Here is a 23099-nt window from a genome sequence, read left to right as displayed (position 1 = left end):
AGCTGAGAACGTACCTCTACTGGTAGTTGGAAGTGAATTGAGTAGTCCTGGGACAATGGGTTCCATCGTGACAGTAAGGAGCGCTGGATCGGTCGCATATGGGCCCTTGCCCGTGGGACGTCCTTCAGGGTTGATGCCATGAGGCTGAGGACTTAAAAGATAGTCCCATACCCTGGAGCATGCATTGATCATCAGTTGTCGTAATTGTTCCATCAGTTTCCTTCTCCTCGAGGGAGGGAGGAAGACTGTTCTGTTTGGTGTCGAAACGGGCCCCCAGGTACTCTAGAGATTGAGAGGGCTGTAGACTGCTCTTGCCTGTGTTCACAACCCAACCGAGTTCCTGCAGTAGGCTCTTGACTCTGCTGGTCACCTGCCTGCTCTCTTCGAAAGACTTTGCCCTGATCAGCCAATCATCCAGGTATGGGTGTACCAAGATCGCTTCCTTCCTCAGTGTTGCCACCAAGACCACCGTAATTTTGGAGAATGTTCTGGGGCGGTTGCTAGGCCGAAAGGTAGCGTTCGGAACTCGTAATGGTGACCCAGTATCGCAAAGCGTAGAAAACGCTGGTGATCTTGATGGACTGGAATGTGAAGGTAGGCTTTGGAGAGGTCCAGGGAGGTTAGAAACTCTCCTGGTTGTACTGCCATTATGACGGAGCGAAGAGTTTCCATGCGGAAGTGTAGTATCCGCAGATAACTGTTGACGTTCTTGAGATCCAAGATGGGTCGGAATGATCCTTCCTTCTTGGGAAGGATAAAAGATTGAATAGCGCCCCATATTTTGTTGGGGTGTGGGACATAACATAAGAACATAAGAAAATGCCATACTGGGTCAGACCAAGGGTCCATCAAGCCCAGCATCCTGTTTCCAACAGTGGCCAATCCAGGCCATAAGAACCTGGCAAGTACCCAAAAACTAAGTCTATTCCATGTAACCATTGCTAATGGCAGTGGCTATTCTCTAAGTGAACTTAATAGCAGGTAATGGACTTCTCCTCCAAGAACTTATCCAATCCTTTTTAAACACAGCTATACTAACTGCACGAACCACATTCTCTGGCAACAAATTCCAGAGTTTAATTGTGCGTTGAGTAAAAAAGAACTTTCTCCGATTAGTTTTAAATGTGCCCCATGCTAACTTCATGGAGTGTCCCCTAGTCTTTCTACTATCCGAAAGAGTAAATAACCGATTCACATCTACCCGTTCTAGACCTCTCATGATTTTAAACACCTCTATCATATCCCCCCTCAGTCGTCTCTTCTCCAAGCTGAAAAGTCCTAACCTCTTTAGTCTTTCCTCATAGGGGAGTTGTTCCATTCCCCTTATCATTTTGGTAGCCCTTCTCTGTACCTTCTCCATCGCAATTATATCTTTTTTGAGATGCGGCGACCAGAATTGTACACAGTATTCAAGGTGCGGTCTCACCATGGAGCGATACAGAGGCATTATGACATTTTCCGTTTTATTCATCATTCCTTTTCTAATAATTCCCAACATTCTGTTTGCTTTTTTGACTGCCGCAGCACACTGAACCGACGATTTCAATGTGTTATCCACTATGACACCTAGATCTCTTTCTTGGGTTGTAGCACCTAATATGGAACCCAACATCGTGTAATTATAGCATGGGTTATTTTTCCCTATATGCATCACCTTGCACTTATCCACATTAAATTTCATCTGCCATTTGGATGCCCAATTTTCCAGTCTCACAAGGTCTTCCTGCAATTTATCACAATCTGCTTGTGATTTAACTACTCTGAACAATTTTGTGTCATCTGCAAATTTGATTATCTCACTCGTCGTATTTCTTTCCAGATCATTTATAAATATATTGAACAGTAAGGGTCCCAATACAGATCCCTGAGGCACTCCACTGTCCACTCCCTTCCACTGAGAAAATTGCCCATTTAATCCTACTCTGTTTCCTGTCTTTTAGCCAGTTTGCAATCCACGAAAGGACATCGCCACCTATCCCATGACTTTTTACTTTTCCTAGAAGCCTCTCATGAGGAACTTTGTCAAACGCCTTCTGAAAATCCAAGTATACTATATCTACCGGTTCACCTTTATCCACATGTTTATTAACTCCTTCAAAAAAGTGAAGCAGATTTGTGAGGCAAGACTTGCCCTGGGTAAAGCCAGGGAACTGGAGTTATTGCCTTTAGACTGAGTAGTCTTGTCAGAGTGGTTTCCACTGCCAGCCTCTTGGTGTGGGAGTGGCAGGGTGACATCATAAATTTGTCTCTAGGGATGCTGCGGAACTCCAGAGAGTAACCTTCTCGAATGATGTTTAGTACTCATTTGTGAGACGTTATCTCAACCCATCTTTGGTAGAAGAGGGCAAGTTGACCCCCTATCTCCTCTTCCTGTGGATGGGTTGGACCATTCTCATTGTGGCGCACGGCTGGGGCCTGCCCCCAGGCCTGCTCCTCTTTAGGTCTGTCTGTTCCGAAATGGCCGTGACCTTCCGGAGGGACGCAGTGCCTGGAACTGCGAGTTCCTGTAGGGTCTAAAGCGTTGCAAGCCACTGCCCTTGGTTCTTCTGGGAGAGGGATGCTAAGATCTTTTATTCCTATCTTCTGGTAGCCGAGGCACTGGGGATTCGCCCCACTTGCTGGCTAACTTCTCCAATTCGCTTCCGAACAAAAGGGATCCTTTAAAGGGCATTCTTATGAGATTTGCTTTAGATGTCACATCAGCAGAACAATTCTGTAGCCATAGTTGTCTTCTGCCTGCCATTACAGAGGCTACGCCTCTGGCTAAGGTGCGCACCAGGTCTGAGCTTGCGTCCATCAGGAAGGCTGCTGCAGATTCCATCGTCTCACCGGTATACGTTCCGGAGTTATTTACCTCTCTTGAGAGAAGCAAGCAGGAACGTGCCACCAGTGCGCAGCAGGAAGCAATCTGCAGTGTCATTGCTGTTGCGTCAAAGGCCTGCTTAAGGATGGATTCCAATCATCTATCCTGAGTATCCTTCAATGCAGCCCCTCCCTCAATGGGAATCGTTGTTTGCTTTGAGGCGGCACAGATCATGGCGTCCACTTTCTGGAAGCGCAGGTGTTCCTTGGTTGCTGGTTCTAGAGGGTATAGGGCTTCTAAGGCCCAACCTCCTTTAAAGCTGGCATCCGGGGCATCCCACTCCAGGTCATTGAGTTCCTGGATGGCTTCCATCATTGGGAAGTAATATGAGGCTTTACAAAGGGACACCAGGATGGGGTTCTTCTTTGGTTCCACCGTCGGGTCCGTGCCTGGATTACCCAGAGTCTTCAGAGTCTGGGAAACAAGGGCTGGTAGTTCATCCTTGTGGAAGAAGCGAAATATGTTTCAATATGATTCCAGGCCTAGAGGAATTTCTCCTTCTTCCAGGGAATCGCCATCATCTGAGGTGTCTGGGACCCTGTCAGGGAAATTCTTGGTTAGGCAAGGCATGTCTCGAGGCTTCCGAGCAGGGCTGGGAGGATCTTGTGCTTACGGCAGGGGTTGAGCCCAGGGCACAGCCGGGGCTGATTGTGCCTGAACGAAGGCTTGCAGCCCTTGGAAAAATTCTAGCCAGGAGAAGGTCCCTAGGTCCATGTTAATCCCAGGGGGAGTCTGCATAGGAGCCCCTGAGGTGCCCCCTTGTGGAGAAGTCATCTCAGAGATGCACAGATCTGGGGAACTATCGTCTGTAGTAGTTCCGGACCCATCCCCAGACAGTGAGGGACCAGACTTTGGTTCCCCCTGGGCTTCCTCGCAATGGTGGCAACAGGCAGGACTCCAGTTCAGGCTGTGCGGCTCTTATGTGGCAGGCTGTGTAAAGAGTGCCTTCTGGCCTTCTTGGCTGCCGGTGCCATTGCCTCTAGCTTCAATGCACGCGTATAATTATAAACGCGGCTATGCGGGTAGTTGTGCGCGCGGGGTGCACTCCATTGTGCGCGCCATCTATGCGCACAGCTGTGCGTGCGTCTGTACTGGACACACACAAGTTAGGCGCATCAGCCACCCGGCCTGCCCCACACATACCGCCGGTCGAACAGGAAAGATGGCGCCCCCTAGGGTCTCCACGTGGACCCCTGCACCTGATCAGGGCCTACCCCAACCAGGGCTGCTCAACCCAATCGGTGCTCCCTTTTACTTCACCGGAAAAGAAATCGAATCGGTACGGCAATCCGAGCCCGGAGACCTGAATTTAAAGTTTTCTGCTTACCTGGTCTCTGCGTTTACCAATCAAGTGCCGGGACGGTCTCCAGCTGCGGGGAGAGAGGGCTTTACCTTCATCGCCACGCTCGGTTATGCACGTGCTGCCTTTCAGCCACTCTGGGGCTTAGTCCACGCTCGGAACCGGCTACCGGACCAAGGCACACCTCTGAGGGATATCGGAAATTACCTCAGGAATTCTCAACTGGGGGAGGGACCCTTAGGTTTCACTGCAGGAGAGCAGGGCTCGATCTTCTTTAAACATAAATTTTCTTTTTCTTTCTTCTTTGCTGTAATTCTTAACACTGTTCTAATGTGTGGAATAGTGTCCGCATCTGCTAGGAGACTGAGAGATACTGAAGAGCTGAGGTCACTGCAGGGGTATATCTAGGATGACGTCAGCTTTGAAATCTGACTCAGTCTCCCATCTGCTAGCAGAAGAGCACATAACCCACTGGGGTCCCGAGTCCATCTGACTACACGCTAGGAAATGGTATGGTATACACATCCTGGCTAGATAGAGGACGTCTAAGTGGGTTGGAGGTGTCCTCTGGACACAGAGACAGCTAGAAGTATGCAGGGATATTGCAACCTCTCTAGTATCTGACCAGCAGCTCATTGAGCAGCAAGCAGCCCAGGCTAAGATGGGTTGTGAAGAATTCCAAAGTCAACCACCAAAGAAGCTGGGAAAGGCAAGCAGATGTACTGCAACTTCTCCAGTATTTTTAAATATTTTTTTCACCTATAACAACTATGTCATGCTAGGCAAATTGTAATTTGACATAAAATAAATTCATAATCAAATCAAACAATACATCTAACACACCACACTGCAGAAAATATAAATTATATCTTAGTTAGCAAAGGCTTCACAGAATAGGAAACTTTTAAATCTTCTTTCTGAAAAGTTTAACATCTTGCAATTGTCTGATCTCATCTGGAACAGCATCCCACAAAAAAGGGCCAATAACAGACAAGGCATGTTTCCATGCTCCTGTAAATGAGCTATTTTATTACTGGGTAATTCTAACAACTTTGAATTTGCAAAGTGCCTATGAGGGAGCTCTTTAAAAGAGCAGAAAGGTACTTAGGAGCATCTTCTTGCATTGCTTTATAAACTAAAATTAAAGACTTTGAACTTAAGCCATTGCAGAATGGGCAATCAGTGCAACAGTTTTAAAAGTGGGGTTATATGCTCTCTCGTTGCTGTTCTTGTAATCAAACGTGCTTACTGAATTTTGTAAGAGTTGCAACACACACACACACACACACAGGCAAGACTTTGGATGCAATAGTCAACTGCAGTTTAGAATAAAAACGGATGAATGACAATTTTAACTTAAAGTACCCCACAGATAAAACAGTTCTCAACTAGTTGGTTTAGTCTAATCTAGAATCAAAAGTGAAAAACAAAATTACCATATATACTTGTAACCAGAAAACGTCAGGTTGAATTGTTTAGTGTGTGACCAGATAAGTCATCTTTCTGAACAGTACCTTATAGCATGAAGGGTATAACTCTTTACAATTCTGTATCTTAAACTTATTTATCTAAAATCCTTAAAACAAGAGCTCAGAAAAAAAGAACAACACTGGCGGAAAAACCCTACATCTACCAACATCACAGCATTCAAGTCCACGATGCACCTTTACAGAATTTCCATTCTCCAAGCAAAAAGAAACTTTTACTCGCAAAAAATTCACCACTTCATCTTCGACCCCAGGGCGCTTTTTTCTTTGGTATCATCACTCACTAAACCCGTTTTGACATCTATACCAGATGATAAAGCAGCAAGCAAAGCAGAAGAACTGGCTACCTACTTTAAAAATAAGATCCCAAAACTCCTAACTCAGTCCAAGAATAATATCAACACTTCACCAGTTACACCTCGAGCTGCTGTCCCATCACAAAAGGTTAGCCTTAGGGAATTCGAACCGACCTCATCCTTAGAGATCGAAAATATCTTAAAAAAGCTCAAACCTTCTTCACACCCTCAGGACTCCATACCCACCAATCTACTCATCGCCTGCGCTAAAACCATCTCCAAACCCATTGCACAAATCATCAACTGCTCCTTCTCCCAAGGGCTAGTACCTGATCCACTAAAAATGGCAATCGTAAAACCACTACTAAAAAAATCTAGTCTTTCTCCAGAAAACCCATCCAATTTTCGCCCAATTGCAAATCTACCTTTCATCGCAAAAATCATGGAACGTGTTGTAAACAAACAACTAACTGAATACCTAAACGATAACAACATTTTGTCTCCAGCTCAGTTCGGTTTCCGCCAATCACGAAGCACGGAAACTCTACTTATCTCACTAACGGACTCCATATTACTAAACCTGGAAAACCGACACCCTTGTCTTCTCATCCTACTTGATCTCTCGGCAGCATTTGACACGGTCAATCATAACACATTAATAGATCGTCTGTCAGACATAGGCATCAGAGATGAGGCCCTCAAATGGTGCAAATCATTCTTACAGAACAGACAGTACAAGGTCAAGGTCAACAAGGAAGTTTCGCAACCAGTCACCTGCACCTTAGGAGTCCCTCAAGGCTCGTCACTTTCTCCAACCTTATTCAATATATACCTTCTACCACTCTGCCAGCTCCTCATTAATCTAAATCTCATACACTACTTATACGCAGACGATGTGCAGATAATGATTCCTATCACTGAATCTCTCCAAAAAACCCTGGACTTCTGGAACTCTTGCCAACTAGCCATCAACAACTTGCTCACGAGCCTCAATCTGATTCTAAATCAAAGCAAAACAGAATACCTACTCATCTCCCAAGACGGAACCCACACACATCCCAGTACCATCTTGTCTTCTCAATTAACAATGTCCACACAAGTCAGAAATCTAGGGGTTATCCTTGATAATCAAATGAATTACAGATCTCTCATAAATAATATCATAAAGGATGGATTCTTCAAATTACAAGTTTTGAAAAGGTTGAGACCTCTCCTCCATTTCCAAGATTTCCGTTTAGTGCTACAAGCTATCATTCTCACGAAAATAGATTATTGCAACTCGCTTCTACTAGGCCTCCCCGCTAACGCCATAAAACCCCTACAGATGCTGCAAAACGCAGCAGCAAGGATCTTAACCAAGTCCAATAAAAGAGACCACATATCACCTATTTTGAAAACCCTACACTGGCTACCCGTGAAATTCAGAATACTATTCAAAGTGCTCTCAATAACCCACAAGGCTCTACACAAATTGGCACCACTCGAGCTCAAAATCCCTCTCCGATTCCACACCTCCTCCAGACCAGTAAGACAAGCCTATAAAAACAACCTACATACATTACCGATGAAGTCAGCATTAAGCAAAAGAGCCTTCTCTACAGCGGGCCCCAAAATCTGGAACTCTCTCCCACCAGAACTCAGAGCAGTGCAATGCTCATCTACATTTAAAAAAAGACTCAAGACTTGGTTGTTCAACCAAGCTTTCCCATAACAGCTTCCTGTGGAACATCTCGGCCAATGATTACCCACCTGAGAGCTATTTAGATCATCTATAGAACTCACTTAATCTATGGCAGTCGAAGACATAACCTAGTCTTATAATTAGCAACTGTTTATTTAACCTAGGCCTCCCCTTATAATCAGCAACTGTTTATTTAACCTACATTAGGCACTGTATCTTTTACTTATACCTATATTAGGCAATGTATCTTTACTGGTTAACCCCATATTTACTTATCCAAGTTATATCGACCTGTTCTTTGTAAGACATTTACTTGTCAATGTTATTGTTCTGTTAAAATGTAAACCGAATTGATCAGTAATTCTGTTATTGGAAAGTCGGTATATAAAAATGCTAAATAAATAAATAAATAAATATTTATTTTCTGGTGTTCTCAGGTTTAAATCTAGAACCAGGACATATCTAGTTGTCTCTTCTTTGTGTTGAAGTTTCTATCTCAGACTACTTACATAAAGAAGGCAATTGTGGAAAACACCCCGCAGGTATGGAACGCATGGTTCAAATCTTTTTGTTGAGGATAAATTACTGCAGCATCGATCATTATCCACCAACCTGTAAAAAACTAGAACAAAAATTGGACAGTATATTACTATCATTGGCTCTGGAAGAGTACAAATATTTTTCTATCTGAAGACCATAAAATTACTTCTTACCTGATAATTTCCTCTTTGAATGCAATCAGATCAATCCACACCAGTAGGTTATGCACGTCAACCAACAGGTGAAGACATCAGATCAACAGGCCCGCTGATGTTACTCCTTATAAGCATCTGTGCAGATACCTGCCTGCCAGTATTTCTGTAACAAGCTAACTGTGGACAACTAACAATCACCAATCAAAATATATCAATAATTTTTTTTTTCAAACCAGTGGTCTCCAGAAAAGCCCTGAAACAGAAAACAAGGATAAAGTCTCCAAATAGTAGAATCTGGAATCACTCACCTGCAGTAAAGTATATGCCTTTACTATGCTATGCTATGTAAATCCACTCACTCGCCAGCAGATACAGAAAGGTTACTCTAAATAAAGCAGCAGCACAGGGAGGGCCATGGACTGGTTTGACTGTATTCAAGGAAAGGACATTTAATCAGGTAAGAAATAACTCCACCTTCCTCTTCATACATTCAGACTAGTCCACACCAATGGGATGTACCCAAGCTACTCCCTCACAAAACCTGGTGAGGTAAAGGAAGCCTCCTCTCCAGCCTGGACATCCAGGCAATAAGGCTTCATGAAGTATGCAAGGATGACCATGTGGTTGCTTTACACATCTCCAAAGGAAAGATCAAGCAGAGCTCTGATCACGACATAGCTTGTGCCTGAACCTGCTTTGGCAATAGGATACCAGAGACCACATAAGCTCTTCAATCTAGCACACCACCAAAGCCATAGAAGCACCAACACCTTCCCATACTTTGCTAAATAGGACCAAAAAATGGCCAGATCTTCTGAAACTGCAAGCAACCATGAAATATCTGATAAGATGTCCTCGTGTCCAAGGGTCGAAGCAGCGTATAATGTACAAAACCTGTCTGCCTGCTAACTCAGGTAAGGAAATGGACTGGTTAAAATTAAATTCTGAAGCTAATCAGCAGAAGAGGAATGAGCCAAACTGTTGAATCTGAATCCTGTCTTTTGAAGCAATAAGAAAAGCTCTCTACAAGAAGGTGTTTGCAACTCTGAGCTAAGCAAATAGCAAATTGAAAGACAGTTTTCAAAGTAAGTAAATATCCTAAGAGGAGAAAACTGCTTTCCCACCACAAAGGAAAAAACTAAGTTCAGATCCCAAAAACAGAACTGTAATCTGGAGCAGAGAATTAATATGCTTAATTCCTCCCAAAAAGCATGAAACATTCAAGATGTCTGTTTTGCCATGACTACACCCTCTGGGTATGAAGAGCTAATCCCTCAGGAAGTCTGTCCTGCGAAAACCTCAGAACCAATGGAAGTGAAACATTTCCATGAGCACAGCAACAACCCAAACACCAATACTCAAAACTCTCCAATATGCACAGAAGCCAAGGAAGTGGAAATATTTCTAGCCTTCAGGAACAATACCTGAGAATCACCTGTCCTCACTAAAACGTGTCTTTGAGGTCCAAACCGGAAGACAAATTTGATCCAGCTCCATGTGAAACATTGGAGCCTGGCACTGTACTTCCTCGATAGTTGATATATACCAAGAAATCAGCATCTTAAAACTCTGACCCATTCTTAGTGATGCATGTATGCCACCACTATGGCATAGTGGTGGCATACATACATGTCAAGGCATTACCTTGACTATTTAACCCCTTAAGATGAGTGTGAATTCCAGAAACCAAGCAGATCATCTGTCCCCTCAGGATTCCACCATCTCCAAACCAGCTGTCTCAGACAGCGCACTCCCCAGTCTTATAGGCTGGTATCTGTGGCACTGTCACCTAGATCAAGGCCTCTAGACCAGGGGTCAGGAACCTATGGCTCTTTTGATGGCTGCATCTGGCTCACAGACAAATCTTTAATAAAAAAGTAAAAATATAACAAAATCCCCCACCCGACGCCCCCAAGACCTCCAAAATTAATTTACTACAACCCCCACCCTCCTGACCCCCCCAAGACCTGCCAAAAGTCCCTGATGGTCCAGCGGGGGTCCAGGAGCGGTCCGGGAGCAATCTCCTGGACTTGGGCTGTCGGCTGCCAGTAGTCAAAATGGCGCCGACGGCCCTTTGCCCTCACTATGTCACTGGGGTCGACCAATGGCGGTGGTAGCCCCTGTGACATAGTGAGGGCAAAGGGCCGTCGGCGCCATTTTGACTACTGGCAGCCGACAGACCAAGTCCAGGAGATCGCTCCCAGACCCCCGCTGGACCACCAGGGACTTTTGACAGGTCTTGGGGGGGTCAGGAGGGTGGGGGGTTGTAGTAAATTAATTTTGGAGGTCTTGGGGGGAGTCAGGAGGGTGGGGGGTTTTGTTAGATTTTTACTTTTTTATTAAAGATTTGTCTGCGAGCCCTGGACCCCCGCTGGATCACCAGGGACTTTTGCCAGGTCTTGGGGGGGGGGGGGGGTTAGGAGGATGGGGGGTTGTAGTAAATTAATTTGGCAGGTCTTGGGGGCATCAGGAGAGTAGGGGGTTGTAGTAAATTAATTTGGTAGGTCTTGGGGGAGTCAGGAGGGTGGGGGGTTGTAGTTAATACGGCTCTCACGGAATTACATTTTAAAATATGTGGCGTTCATGGCTCTCTCAGCCAAAAAGTTTCCCGACCCCTGCTCTAGACCCTCTCCCAGTTCCAAATTTGCAATCTAAGTAACTCTGCAAGCTCACTTGACTGGGTCCGGTACTGGTAGCCCAATGGCATAAGGTCAACAATAGGATTCCATGTGCCTAGCAAAGAACTCATATCACGTGCACCCTTGTTCGGGTAACCAGGACCAAACACCTGCAACTGAAACAAGAAACCGAGAAGAAGGTCATACAAGCGGACAATGGGCATTTTTTTTTTTTTTTTTTAAGAATGCAAGGACTTGTGAAACCAGTATCTGGACTTTTGGTCTGTTATCCAAACATGGCTCTCCCCACTCAGCCAATAGAGCTGACTACTATGCTGGTTTGATAAGGCTGTAGGTTGCAAGAGAGCATTCCTGAGCTAAATTCACCCTGAACAACCAGACTTCTAGAGAAGATCATAGCACTGCCTTGCGCAGAGATACTGATTCAGCCATCACCACCTGCCAAAGAGTGCTGGAGCTGCACAGCACTTGGTATGCACAGGCTGTCTCCTATCCATGAATTAATTCGTGACCATCTGGCCTAGATTTCAAGAACAGAGGTGATCGATCACTCCAGGTGAACAAGTACTCTGCCAACCAAAGACAGCAGGGTTTGATAGTGAAACGAGATGTCCTTCAAAATCTGTTGACCCCTTTCAAATCCCATATGGGAAGCAGAAGTAAAATAAAACATCACTGTAGGCCTCCCTGGATTTCTGGGACTAGCACCACGCATGAGTCCTAGTGTCCCTTCTGGCAATTCCATTCCCTGCAGAAAAGGTGGGAAACTACAAAGCATTCAAAACAGATAAGGAAAATTCCAAGGTTTACCCATACCCTAAGATCTTTGCAATTGGGCTGGTGATTGTCACTTATCCTGCGGGCACAGATAAGATGTGAAACCTCACTGGGTGTTGTGCATGAGCCTACCCTTGAAGATCCTTCCTTGCCAGCTGACACAGAACGAAAGAATTGATACTGAATCTGGAGACTACCAATCTTGCTTACCTGATTACTTCTCTGGAATCCTGGCCCGGTATCCATGCTGGAGTACAGGAAGAACCTTTGCCAGGACTTCACTAAAACCAAGGCAGAGCCCCCCCCACGCCAAGGAAGAGAGACCTGAAGAGCAAGTGATGACCCTCTTGACCTGTCCTCCAAAAAGAGTCCTGCCAGACTGGAGGCTGCACCCTGAGCTTCTCCCGAGACTTCAGCATCTGCTAAAGCTCCCTTTGAAACCTAGAACTGTTAGGTGGGAGATGCAGTTAAATCTGCCAAACAGATACACAGCCAGAGAAGTCTTCAAATGGTCAACAAGGATGCTATGTACCTGGCAGCAACCCCCATCATAAGAACATAAGAAATTGCCATGCTGGGTCAGACCAAGGGTCCATCAAGCCCAGCATCCTGTTTCCAACAGAGGCCAAAACCAGGCCACAAGAACCTGGCAATTACCCAAACACTAAGAAGAACCCATGCTACTGATGCAATTAATAGCAGTGGCTATTCCTTAAGTATAATTGATTAGTAGCCATTAATGGACTTCTCCTCCAAGAACTTATCCAAACCTTTTTTGAACCCAGCTACACTAACTGCACTAACCACCTCCTCTGGCAACAAATTCCAGAGTTTTATTGTGCGTTGAGTGAAAAAGAATTTTCTCCGATTAGTCTTAAATGTGTTACTTGCTAACTTCATGGAATGCCCCCTAGTCCTATTATTCGAAAGTTTAAATAACCGAGTCACATCTACTCGTTCAAGACCTCTCATGATCTTAAAGACCTCTATCATATCCCCCCTCAGCCGTCTCTTCTCCAAGCTGAACAGCCCTAACCTCTTCAGCCTTTCCTCATAGGGGAGCTGTTCCATCCCCTTTATCATTTTGGTTGCCCTTCTCTGTACCTTCTCCATCGCAACTATATCTTTTTTGAGATGCAGCGACCAGAATTGTACACAGTATTCAAGGTGCGGTCTCACCATGGAGCGATACAGAGGCATTATGACATTTTCCATTCTATTAACCATTCCCTTCCTAATAATTCCTAACATTCTATTTGCTTTTTTGACTGCTGCAGCACACTGAGCCGACGATTTTAAAGTATTATCCACTATGATGCCTAGATATTTTTCCTGGGTGGTAGCTCCTAATATGGAACCTAGCATCATGTAATTACAGCAAGGGTTATTTTTCCCTATATGCAACACCTTGCACTTGTCCACATTAAATTTCATCTGCCATTTGGATGCCCAATCTTCCAGTCTTGCAAGGTCCTCCTGTAATGTATCACAGTCTGCTTGTGATTTAACTACTCTGAATAATTTTGTAACATCCGCAAATTTGATAACCTCACTAGTCGTATTCCTTTCCAGATCATTTATATATATATATATATATATATATATATATATATATATATATATATATATATTGAAAAGCACCGGTCCAAGTATAGATCCCTGAGGCACTCCACTGTTTATCCTTTTCCACTGAGAAAATTGACCATTTAATCCTACTCTGTTTCCTGTCTTTTAACCAGTTTGTAATCCATGAAAGGACATCGCCTCCTATCCCATGACTTTTTAGTTTTCGTAGAAGCCTCTCATGAGGGACTTTGTCAAACGCCTTCTGAAAATCCAAATACACTACATCTACTGGTTCACCTTTATCCACATGTTTATTAACCCCTTCAAAAAAATGAAGCAGATTTGTTAGGCAAGACTTCCCTTGGGTAAATCCATGTTGACTGGGTCCCATTAAATCATGTCTTTCTATATGGTCTACGATTTTGATCTTGAGAATAGTTTCCACTATTTTTCCTGGCACTGAAGTCAGGCTCACTGGTCTATAGTTACCCGGATCGCCCCTGGAGCCTTTTTTAAATATTGGGGTTACATTGGCCACCCTCCAGTCTTCAAGTACAATGGATGATTTTAATGATAGGTTACAAATTTTAACTAATAGATCAGAAATTTCATTTTTGAGTTCCTTCAGAACCCTAGGATGCATACCATCCGGTCCAGGTGATGTGCTACTCTTTAGTTTGTCAATCTGGCCTACTACATCTTCCAGGTTCACAGTGATTTCGTTCAGTTCGTCTGAGTCATCACCCCTGAAAACCATCTCTGGAACTGGTATCTCCAACATCCTCATTAGTAAACACGGAGGCAAAGAATTCATTAGTCTTTCTGCAATGGCCTTATCTTCCCTAAGAGCCCCTTTAACCCCTCTGTCATCTAATGGTCCAACCGACTCCCTCACAGGTTTCTTGCTTTGGATATATTTTAAAAAGTTTTTATTATGAGTTTTTGCCTCTATGGCCAACTTCATTTCAAATTCTCTCTTCGCCTGTCTTATCAATGTTTTACACTTACCTTGACAATGCTTATGTTTTATCCTATTTTCTTCAGATGGATCCTTCTTCCAATTTTTGAAGGATGTTTTTTTTGGCTAAAATAGCCTCTTTCACTTCACCTTTTAACCATGACGGTAATCGTTTTGCCTTCCTTCCACCTTTCTTAATGCGCGGAATACATATGGACTGTGCCTCGAGGATTGTATTTTTAAACAATGTCCAAGCCTGTTGAACACTTAACCTTTGCAGCTGCACCTTTCAGTTTTTTTCTAACTATTTTCCTCATTTTATCAAAGTTTCCCTTTTTAAAATTTAGTGTTAGAGCTGCAGATTTACTTATTGTCCCCCTTCCAGTTATTAGTTTAAATTTGATGTTATGATCACTGTTGCCAAGTGGCCCCACCACCATTACTTCTTTCACCAAATCTTGCGTTCCACTAAGAATTAAATCTAAAATAGCTCCCTCTCTTGTTGGTTCCTGTCCAACCAGGCATCCAGCAACAATGCTGCTCCAGGATCCAATAGTGTGGAATCCTCCTCTGCATTCCCATGGCCATGGTCGCCAGATGCAATAATATGGCGTAACCCATAGCACAACCCCTACATTCAAGGCCAGTCTTCCATCCTGATGTACTTTGAGTCACCACCAGACCAGAGCATCCATGTTTAGCCAACTAAAACGCGCCTCACTCCCAAGAAGCTAAGAGGATTAACTTGGCTAGTGAGAAATCTCAATAAGGCCTTGTAGAATTCTGGGGAGTGAAAAGGTCTGGCAGACTATCCAAGACTATTCATAATAGGATGCACTATAGAAGCTATCTTTGAATCCTCAGCAAGCCAGAGTGCCCGAACAAGCAAGATGTCACCCCTTCTCTAAGGAAAAAATGGAACATAGCTGTAACATCCTCCCTCACTGCAGGATATCCTCCTCCACTCCAGAAATACCCAATAACCAAGGCAAGAAAAAAATTCTCTGAGCCAGGAAGAACCCTTCTTCCTCCTTGGATTCTGTCTCTTCATACTGTTTATTTAGATACACCACAACCCTGGGAGATCAAAGGGCAACTGCCAGGGCTAGAAATCAAGCCCTGCCCACTCAGAGGCTTAGAGACTAGTTTAAGAGGTCATGCATTAGCTATGCCAGATCTAGAAGCACTGGAGCTACCCCTGGTATAGTAGTCGCCATATATAAAAGCTTTGGTGCCCCTGTTCGAAAAACTTGAGGAAAGCCAAAGGTCATATCAAGGAGAAGGCTACTTCTGGAGACTAAAGCACAGCTGAGCTGAGAAAACAAAGGAGGGTCTAGCTCTCCTCCAATGCTCCATGGCTGCCACTGGTCCCATGTTTACAAAAACTAGGAACCAGCTGAAGGAGTCAGCCTCTCTGCAGACACGATTATTGTAGGTCCTTGCTGCAGTCTTGAGTTTCTTGATGCAAGATCACCATCTCCTGGTAATAACTTTCTCCATCTACCTTGGGCCACTTTCTTCCCAGAAAGTGCAAGGGCCTAGGAGGCACCCAGTTTGCTGAAAAAGCTGCTTTGGAGCTTCTTTATGCTTTGTGGGTTCCCCCCACCACATTTGTGAGTAGACCACCTATAAACAATCTGCAGAATGCTCCCATGCAACAGCAACCAAAAGGTGCTGATAGAGTTGCTTACCTATAACGGGTGTTCTCCAAGGACAACCAGGATGGTAGTCCTCACATGGGTGATTATGTAGCTCCAGGCCACTCCCAATATGTGCAGCATAGAACAGGTGCCAACATGCACAACTAGAGCTGCAAGAACCAGAGAAGCAGGCCTGTATCCAAGGAAGGGCCCACAGAGGGAGAGAGAGTTGGGTTTCATGGCTGGAAGATTACAGAGGACTGATTGTCCAAAATGACAGTCCCACTGGACATCCTTATCTAGGCAATAATGTATTTATTTATTTATTTAAAAGTTTTTATATACCGGAATTTAGCAGGCTGCCTTCATTCCGGTTTACAGATATAACAACTTAATACATTTGGGAGCAACTGACAATAAACAGGAAAACAACTGATATCAAACGAATTAAAAGATAATAAATAAGAGACATCAAATAAGATAAAATCAACATCAAAATGCAACTTGGATAACTTATATCAACTATAATGAGAGGTGAAAGTGTGGAGAGAACTCCAGGTTGCTGTTCTGCAAATCTCGTGAATGGGGACTGCATGCAAGTAAGCCACCGAAACTAACATGGCCCGCACAGAGCGAGCCTTGACGTGGCCCTCAAGCTGTAAGCCAGCTTGAGCATAGCAGAAGGAAATCCAATGGGATAAGGGCTGTTTGGATACCACAATCTGTTTTTATCAAAGGAGACAAAAAGCTGAGTGGATAATTAGTGAAGTGCCATCCGTTCCAAGTAAAAGACCAGAGCCCTTTTACAATCCAGAGTATGCAGAGCCCGCTCACCCTGGTGAGCATGCGGCCTTGGAAAAAAGGACAGCAACACAATAGATTGATTGAGATGGAACTCTGACTACCTTAGAAAGGAACTTTGGGTGCATAAACAGAACCACCTTATGACAAACTTTCATATAAGGGGGGTATGACACCAGAGCTTGTAGCTCTCTCACCCCATGTGCTGAAGTAACTGCAACCAAGAAGATGACCTTCCAGGATAGGCACTTCAGGTTGCAAGACCATAATGGCTCAAACGGAGCCTTCATGAGCTGAGACAGGAAGACGCTGAGGTCCCAGGAGGCTGTTGGCGGTCAGGTAGGAGGCTTAAGTTATAACAAGCCCCGCATGAACCACCCTACAAGTAGATGAGTGGAAATGGAGGCACCATCCCTACCCTGATGGTATGCACCAATGGCACTAAGGTGAACCCTCACTGATATGGTCTGCAGAAAGGTACGACAGGTAATTCAAAAGCTCTGGTGGAGAACAAGAGAAGGGATCCAGATTGTGCCTCCCACACCAAGTCAAAAATTGCTTCCACTTGAGATTGTAGGATTTTCTCATGGAGGGTTTTCTGGACTCCAACAGGACTCACGATATAACCTCCGAAAGGCCCAGAGCCTGTACAGTCACCAGGTCAACATCGAAGCCGTGAGGGACAGGGCTCAGAAGTTGGGATGGTGGAACCTGTCCTGTTCCTGAGAGATAAGGTCTGAAGCAGTCCCCAACTGGATAGGGGGGGGCACAAGGCCAGCTCCCATAGAAGCAGGAACCAGACCTGGCGAAGCCAAAAGGGTGTGATCAAGATCATGGTATCCCTGTCCCTTGGAGCGATTTTGAAATGAGTGGAAGGGGAGGATAAGCATATAGCAGCCTGGTGTCCCAGTGAATCGAAAAGGCATCCACCTAGGGAGCAGAAGCGATCCACCTTCCTATTCTCTAGGGAAGCAAAAAAAAAGGTCCATGTCCTGGGTCCCCCACAAGCGAAAGATGCTGTTCACTATCTCTTGATTGAGGACCACTTGTGAGGCCGGAAGGCTCGGCTCAAGGAGTCTGCAAGGACGTTGTCCACTCCAGAGGGGTACACCGCTTTGAGGAGAATGCCATTCAATAGCCCATGACCAGATCTGGACTGCTTCTGACAGAGGGCATACGACCCTGTTTCTCCACGCTTGTTTAGATACCACATAGCTACCTGAGGGTCTGAATAAGGACCATCTTGATGAGAAGTTGCTCACTGAACACCTCTAGGGCGTACCTGTCTCGGTCAATGGGGGGCTATGAGGATCATGGTCCCCCGGTCCTGTCGAAGCTTCAGGAGAGTCTTCATAACCAGAGGAAGCAAAGGATACACGTACAGAAGACCCTTGCCCCAATGGTGAGCAAAGGCGTCAGAGGCTGGTTTGCTGTCCGAACCGTACAGGGAGCAGAACTGAATTACCTTCCTGTTGCAAGGGGGCACGAATAAGTCCATGACTGAATTCCCCCAGAGGCGGAAGATCCGGTTTGCTATCCCCTGGTCAAGTGACCACTCATAGGGCCTGAAGGACTGACTCAGCTTGTCCACTTTGCCATTCTCCTTTCCGGCCAGGTACATGGCCCAGAGCACCATCCCATGAGACAGCCCAGGACCAGATCTGGACTGCTTCCTGACACAGGAGGTATGACCCTGTGCCTCCCTGCTTGCTGTCATACAACATGGCTACTTGGTTGTCTGTTTGGATCAGGAAATTTTTGTTGGCATGCCGATCCCTGAAAGCCCTTAGAGAGTGTACGTGATTGCCTGGAACTCCAATCTTATGGCCTGGATTGCCAACTGCTGGAGACAGGATGCTGGGCTTGATGGACCCTTGGTCTGACCCAGTATGGCATGTTCTTATTATGCTTCCTGAGCTGACCACAGATCCTGGGTGTGGAGCCCCTCTATATGGGCACCCTGCCGCAGGATGGACACATCTATGGTAAGGACAATATGGGTAGGGGAATTTTGGAAAGATATTCCCTGCTCCAAATTTGAAAGGATGCACCACCAGGACAAGGAGTCCCAGAGGGATGGCGTGATATGGTCCTGAAGGCTCTGGGTGGCCTGGTGCCACTGCGACCTTAAGGTCCACTGGGCTCTGCGCATGTGCAAACATGCCAAGGGAGTGACATGGATGGTTGCGGCCATATTGGCCCAGCAGCCTCAACATTATGGTCTGATAACCATGCTCTGTTGAATCATCTCTGCTATGGACACCAAAGTGACTGCCCTTGCGCGGCAGGAAGGCCTTCGCCTGAGCCATGTCTAGCAGGCTGAGATGAGTCTTTGGGTAACTGATGAACCCTAATGACGCCAGCACCCAGATGGTCAAGAACAAGGACCTATCTGCCTCTGCCTGAGAGGCAATCTTGACCAGCCAATCGTCCAGATTGTGGTAGGGGCACACTTCCAGTCTGCGGAAGTGAGCTCCTGCCACAGCCAGGCATTTTGTAAAGACATGTGGGGCCGATGTGACCAAAACGGCAACACTCTGTACTGGAAGTGCTGTTTTCCCACCACAAATCTGAGATACTTCCTGTGACCTGGCAAGATCTCTATGTGAGTATATGCTTCCTTTAAAAATTGAGGTAGCATAAGCAGTCCCCTTTTTGCAGGAGGGGAATCAAGGTGCCCAAGGAAACCATCTTGAACTTTTCTTATAAAACTTGTTCAAGGCCCTCTGTTCTAGGATGGGACACAATCCCCCTGTTCTCTTTGGGATCAAGAAGTACAGAGTATAATCCCTGCCCTCTTTGCCCTGGTGGAACAGGCTCGACCAATCTGGCCATTAAGAGGGTGGAGAGCTCCTGAAGTACCTCCTGATGGCCTCCAAAACGGGCAAGGAGGAGAATTTGGCAAGACACCAAATAGGTTCAATCAGTACCCCTGGCAGACAATGGGCAGGGCCCACTGGTCTGAGGTTATACTAGGCCACCAATTCAAAGAACCTTAGCCTGTCCAGCATCTCTGGTACAGGTGGCTGGCTGTTACTCCCTACGATCCAGTCAAAACACTGTCGCGGGATTTGGCTGGGGCACCGGCTGCGAGAGCTTATCCTCTAGTAAAAATAGCGAGGGGCTGGAGGATAGTATTTCCTCTAGCGGTAGAAAGACTTCCTCGGGCCATGCCTTGCCGACCTCCTGGTTGAGGAGGGCAGGTCTGAAGTGCTGGAGGAAAGTTATTGGAAGGTCTCATGGTGATCCTGCAACTGGGCCACCGTATTCCTCACTTTGTCTCTGAAGAGATTCTCCCCTGTGCATAGCAGATCAGCAAATCTTTCCTGTACCTCTGGTCAGGGATCTGAGGCCCACAGCCATGCCATTCTGCAGGCACAGATTCCCACTGCAGAGACTCTCACTGCCATCTCAAAAACATCCTGCATCTGCTTTCAGAGGTTGCAAGAGTATTGGCTCCTGTAGAGCTGGTAGGAGGCAACGCAGGCAATGAGCACAGCCCCATGAAAAGCTTTCCTCCCAAGGGCATCCAGTGCTCTGTGCTCTCTCTCCCTCCCCCCCCCCCCCCAAACCCTGGACTGAAATGCTACTGCAAAGGCTCCTTGAGCCTAAATCCAGACCAGACCACACTGAGCTCCCCTCCTCCCTCACACAAAGGCACCATCCTGAAACAGCATGCTGTTGAAAGTGCATGGTCTCTCAGCCAAGTCCCACGGGGGCCACCCCAATCCTCTCAAAAAACACAACAAAAAAACACAATCAGGTGCTCACTCAGGCAACGGTCCCCAAAAAAGTGCCAAATCCCAGTTCAGGTCTGCGACTCAGCTGCCTCCCCTCCTTTTTTTTTTTTTACATTTTACTTTGCTGTCATAGAAAAGGCTCAAAGCACTGAAAGAAGAAGCTGCAAACAGCAGATAATGAGGACTGGGTGGGGAAGGATAGCTATAGACCGCTCCTCTGGAAGTCCCCAGGTCCCTTAAGTCCCAGTGAGGAAGGAAGCACAAGACTTTCAACTCAGGGCCTTTGTCTTTTTTTTTTTTTTTTTAACTTTATTAGCAAAGAAGTCCGCTTAACAGAGCAGAAAGCAAGCCTTGTACCCCAGGAGAACCCTGCCAACATTTTTTTGTTCAGCCTACCAGGCCATAGTCCACCCCAAAGGATGCTTGCGAGCCATTTGCTGGAGACAGAGAATATTAGCAGGCGTGTGTCAGCATGGCTGCTTCTAAGGAGTTAATGTTTGTTTGTCTCCATCTGCTGGTTAGCATGCATAACCCACTGGTGTGGACTGATCTGACTGTATGAAGAGGAAATGCTGGTACTACAAGATCATGGCGTTTTTGTGCCCAGAGTTATTGAACAGCTGCAGTTTTTTGGAGACTTCTTGGGTCATAAAATACATTGAAATACATTTTAGCCAACTGATACAGAAAATGAATCTATGAAAAAAGTGTCCCATGACTACTGAAATTAAATTTAAATATCTGGTCATTTGGATAAAGTCGATTTCAATAACCTTTTTATTTTAAATCTTTTCCCAGTGATAGCTAAGAGAAGGATAAATTTGAATAAATGGGATAATCTCCCATGTCTCTTGACTAACAATAAATTAAATAAAAATTGTCACTCAAAATTCTTCCACCACTATTATTGAAAAAGTCTTTAAAACTTTAGATGGAATTATGCATACATTCATCAGAACCAATAAAAATGCAATAATGAATCTAATTACATCACAAATCTTAGAAGGTTTAGATTTACCTAATTTTAAGTTATTTTGTTGCTCTGCACAATTAGAGCATACAGCTGAATGGTTTCACAATGAACCCAAGGTAATGGAAAATCATTTTGAAAGTGTGAGTTTCACCTCATTTACACATGCAGTTACTTTATCAAAGAAATACAAATGATTGCACAATTTCACCTACTGTGGTTCTGTCAATTGTAGTTTGGGGAAGTTCACATTTTAATAAGGAAAATAATTTAACAATGCAGACCCCACTGATGGGCCGATACAGTAAAGTGCGCTCCAGCGAAGCGCACTGTTAGCCCGCGTTTTTGACGTGTCATTTTTACCCCTTATACAGTAAGGGGTAACAGCGCATCGAAAATGCACGGCCAACCCCCCCGAAACTAATAGCACCCGCAACATGCAAATGTATGTCGATGGGGCCTATTAGTCATTACCACGCGATACAGAAAGCAAAATGTGCAGTGAAGCCGCACATTTTACTTTCAGAAATTAACACCTGCCAAAGGCTGGTGTTAATTTCGGCCGGCACCGGAAAAGTGTACAGAAAAGCAGAAAAAACTGCTTTTCTGTACAACCTCCGACTTAATATCATGGCGATATTAAGTCAGAGGCCCCAAAATTAAAAAAAAAAGAAAAATCTGCTCGTGGGTTGGAAGACAGACGCTCAATTTAGCTGGCGTCCAGTTTCTGAACCCGTGGCTGTCAGCGGGTCCGAGAACAGACGCGGGCAAAATTGAGCGTCGGCTGTCAAACTTGCTGACAGCCGCTGCTTCTGTCAAAAAGGAGGCGCTAGGGACGCGCTAGTGTCCCTAGCGCCTCCTTTAAAGCGGGCCCTCATTTATATGCGGGCCGATACTGAACCACGCGCCCAGGACACTGGCCTGTGCGCGCGTTGTGAGAGCGGGTGCTCGCCGGCTCTCCCGCACTTCTTTCTGTATCGGCCCGTGTGGAAGAACCAAAGGTTTCCATATTTGGTTGACCTGGAAGGTTTTGCTCTATGGAAAAACAAGACACATGCACACCAATACACCAGTATTTAGAAAGCTCTTTTAAAATCTTCACCGGAACACAAAAGCAGTTTGATACTCCTTAAGTTCTACTTGATGAAAAAACATCATTAGTGCTATACAGAGTTCTCTGCATAAAAGGTCTGCAGCTACTTCAGCTGAATCTGATACACAGGGGTCTAAATAAGCTCCTGTCAATATTCTACAGCGCGTTGAACATTGTAAAGGAAGTGCGCTCGATTGGGGATATACCTGCAACAGCAAAACCTTTCGGCCACCCTTAGTACCAGAAAGATGGCAATCTGTGCCCATCCCAGATTAAATCACTTTCAGTCCTTACACAGGATTTATTATAGTCCATTAATACTCGATAAACTGGGGATTTTCCCTTCTCTGTGTGGTAAAAGTAAGAGAGAAGGTGGCTCTCAGTCATACGATTTGGCACCATGCTGAAAATAAGGAAATTCTGGGAAAAGGAACTCAATTATCAAGCAGCAGCGCCAGCAAGTCTGGCGCTGCAAATATAACATGGGGGGAATCTGCGGGCTAGGCGAGCGTAGATAGCAGGGGAGGGGGCGCGGCTTCAGTGCAGCGGGAAGCAAGGCCAATGAGCGAACACGACTGCTCCAGGCATTTTAA

General features: G+C 45.3%; 1 protein-coding gene across 3 annotated transcripts in view; it reads right to left on the bottom strand.

The window, feature by feature from the left end:
* The window catches only part of TMEM50B (transmembrane protein 50B), a 61095-nt gene that overhangs the window by 28335 nt on the left and 9661 nt on the right, over window positions 1-23099 (bottom strand). For all 3 annotated transcript variants that reach the window (XM_029603553.1, XM_029603555.1, XM_029603554.1), the window contains exon 3: window positions 8137-8249. In XM_029603553.1, the coding sequence (XP_029459413.1) occupies window positions 8137-8249 (113 nt within the window). The remainder of the gene's footprint in view (window positions 1-8136; window positions 8250-23099) is intronic.

This window comes from Rhinatrema bivittatum, chromosome 5, assembly GCF_901001135.1.
Source record: "Rhinatrema bivittatum chromosome 5, aRhiBiv1.1, whole genome shotgun sequence".
NCBI lineage: Eukaryota > Metazoa > Chordata > Amphibia > Gymnophiona > Rhinatrematidae > Rhinatrema > Rhinatrema bivittatum.
This window is presented reverse-complemented; position numbering and strand designations above follow the sequence as displayed.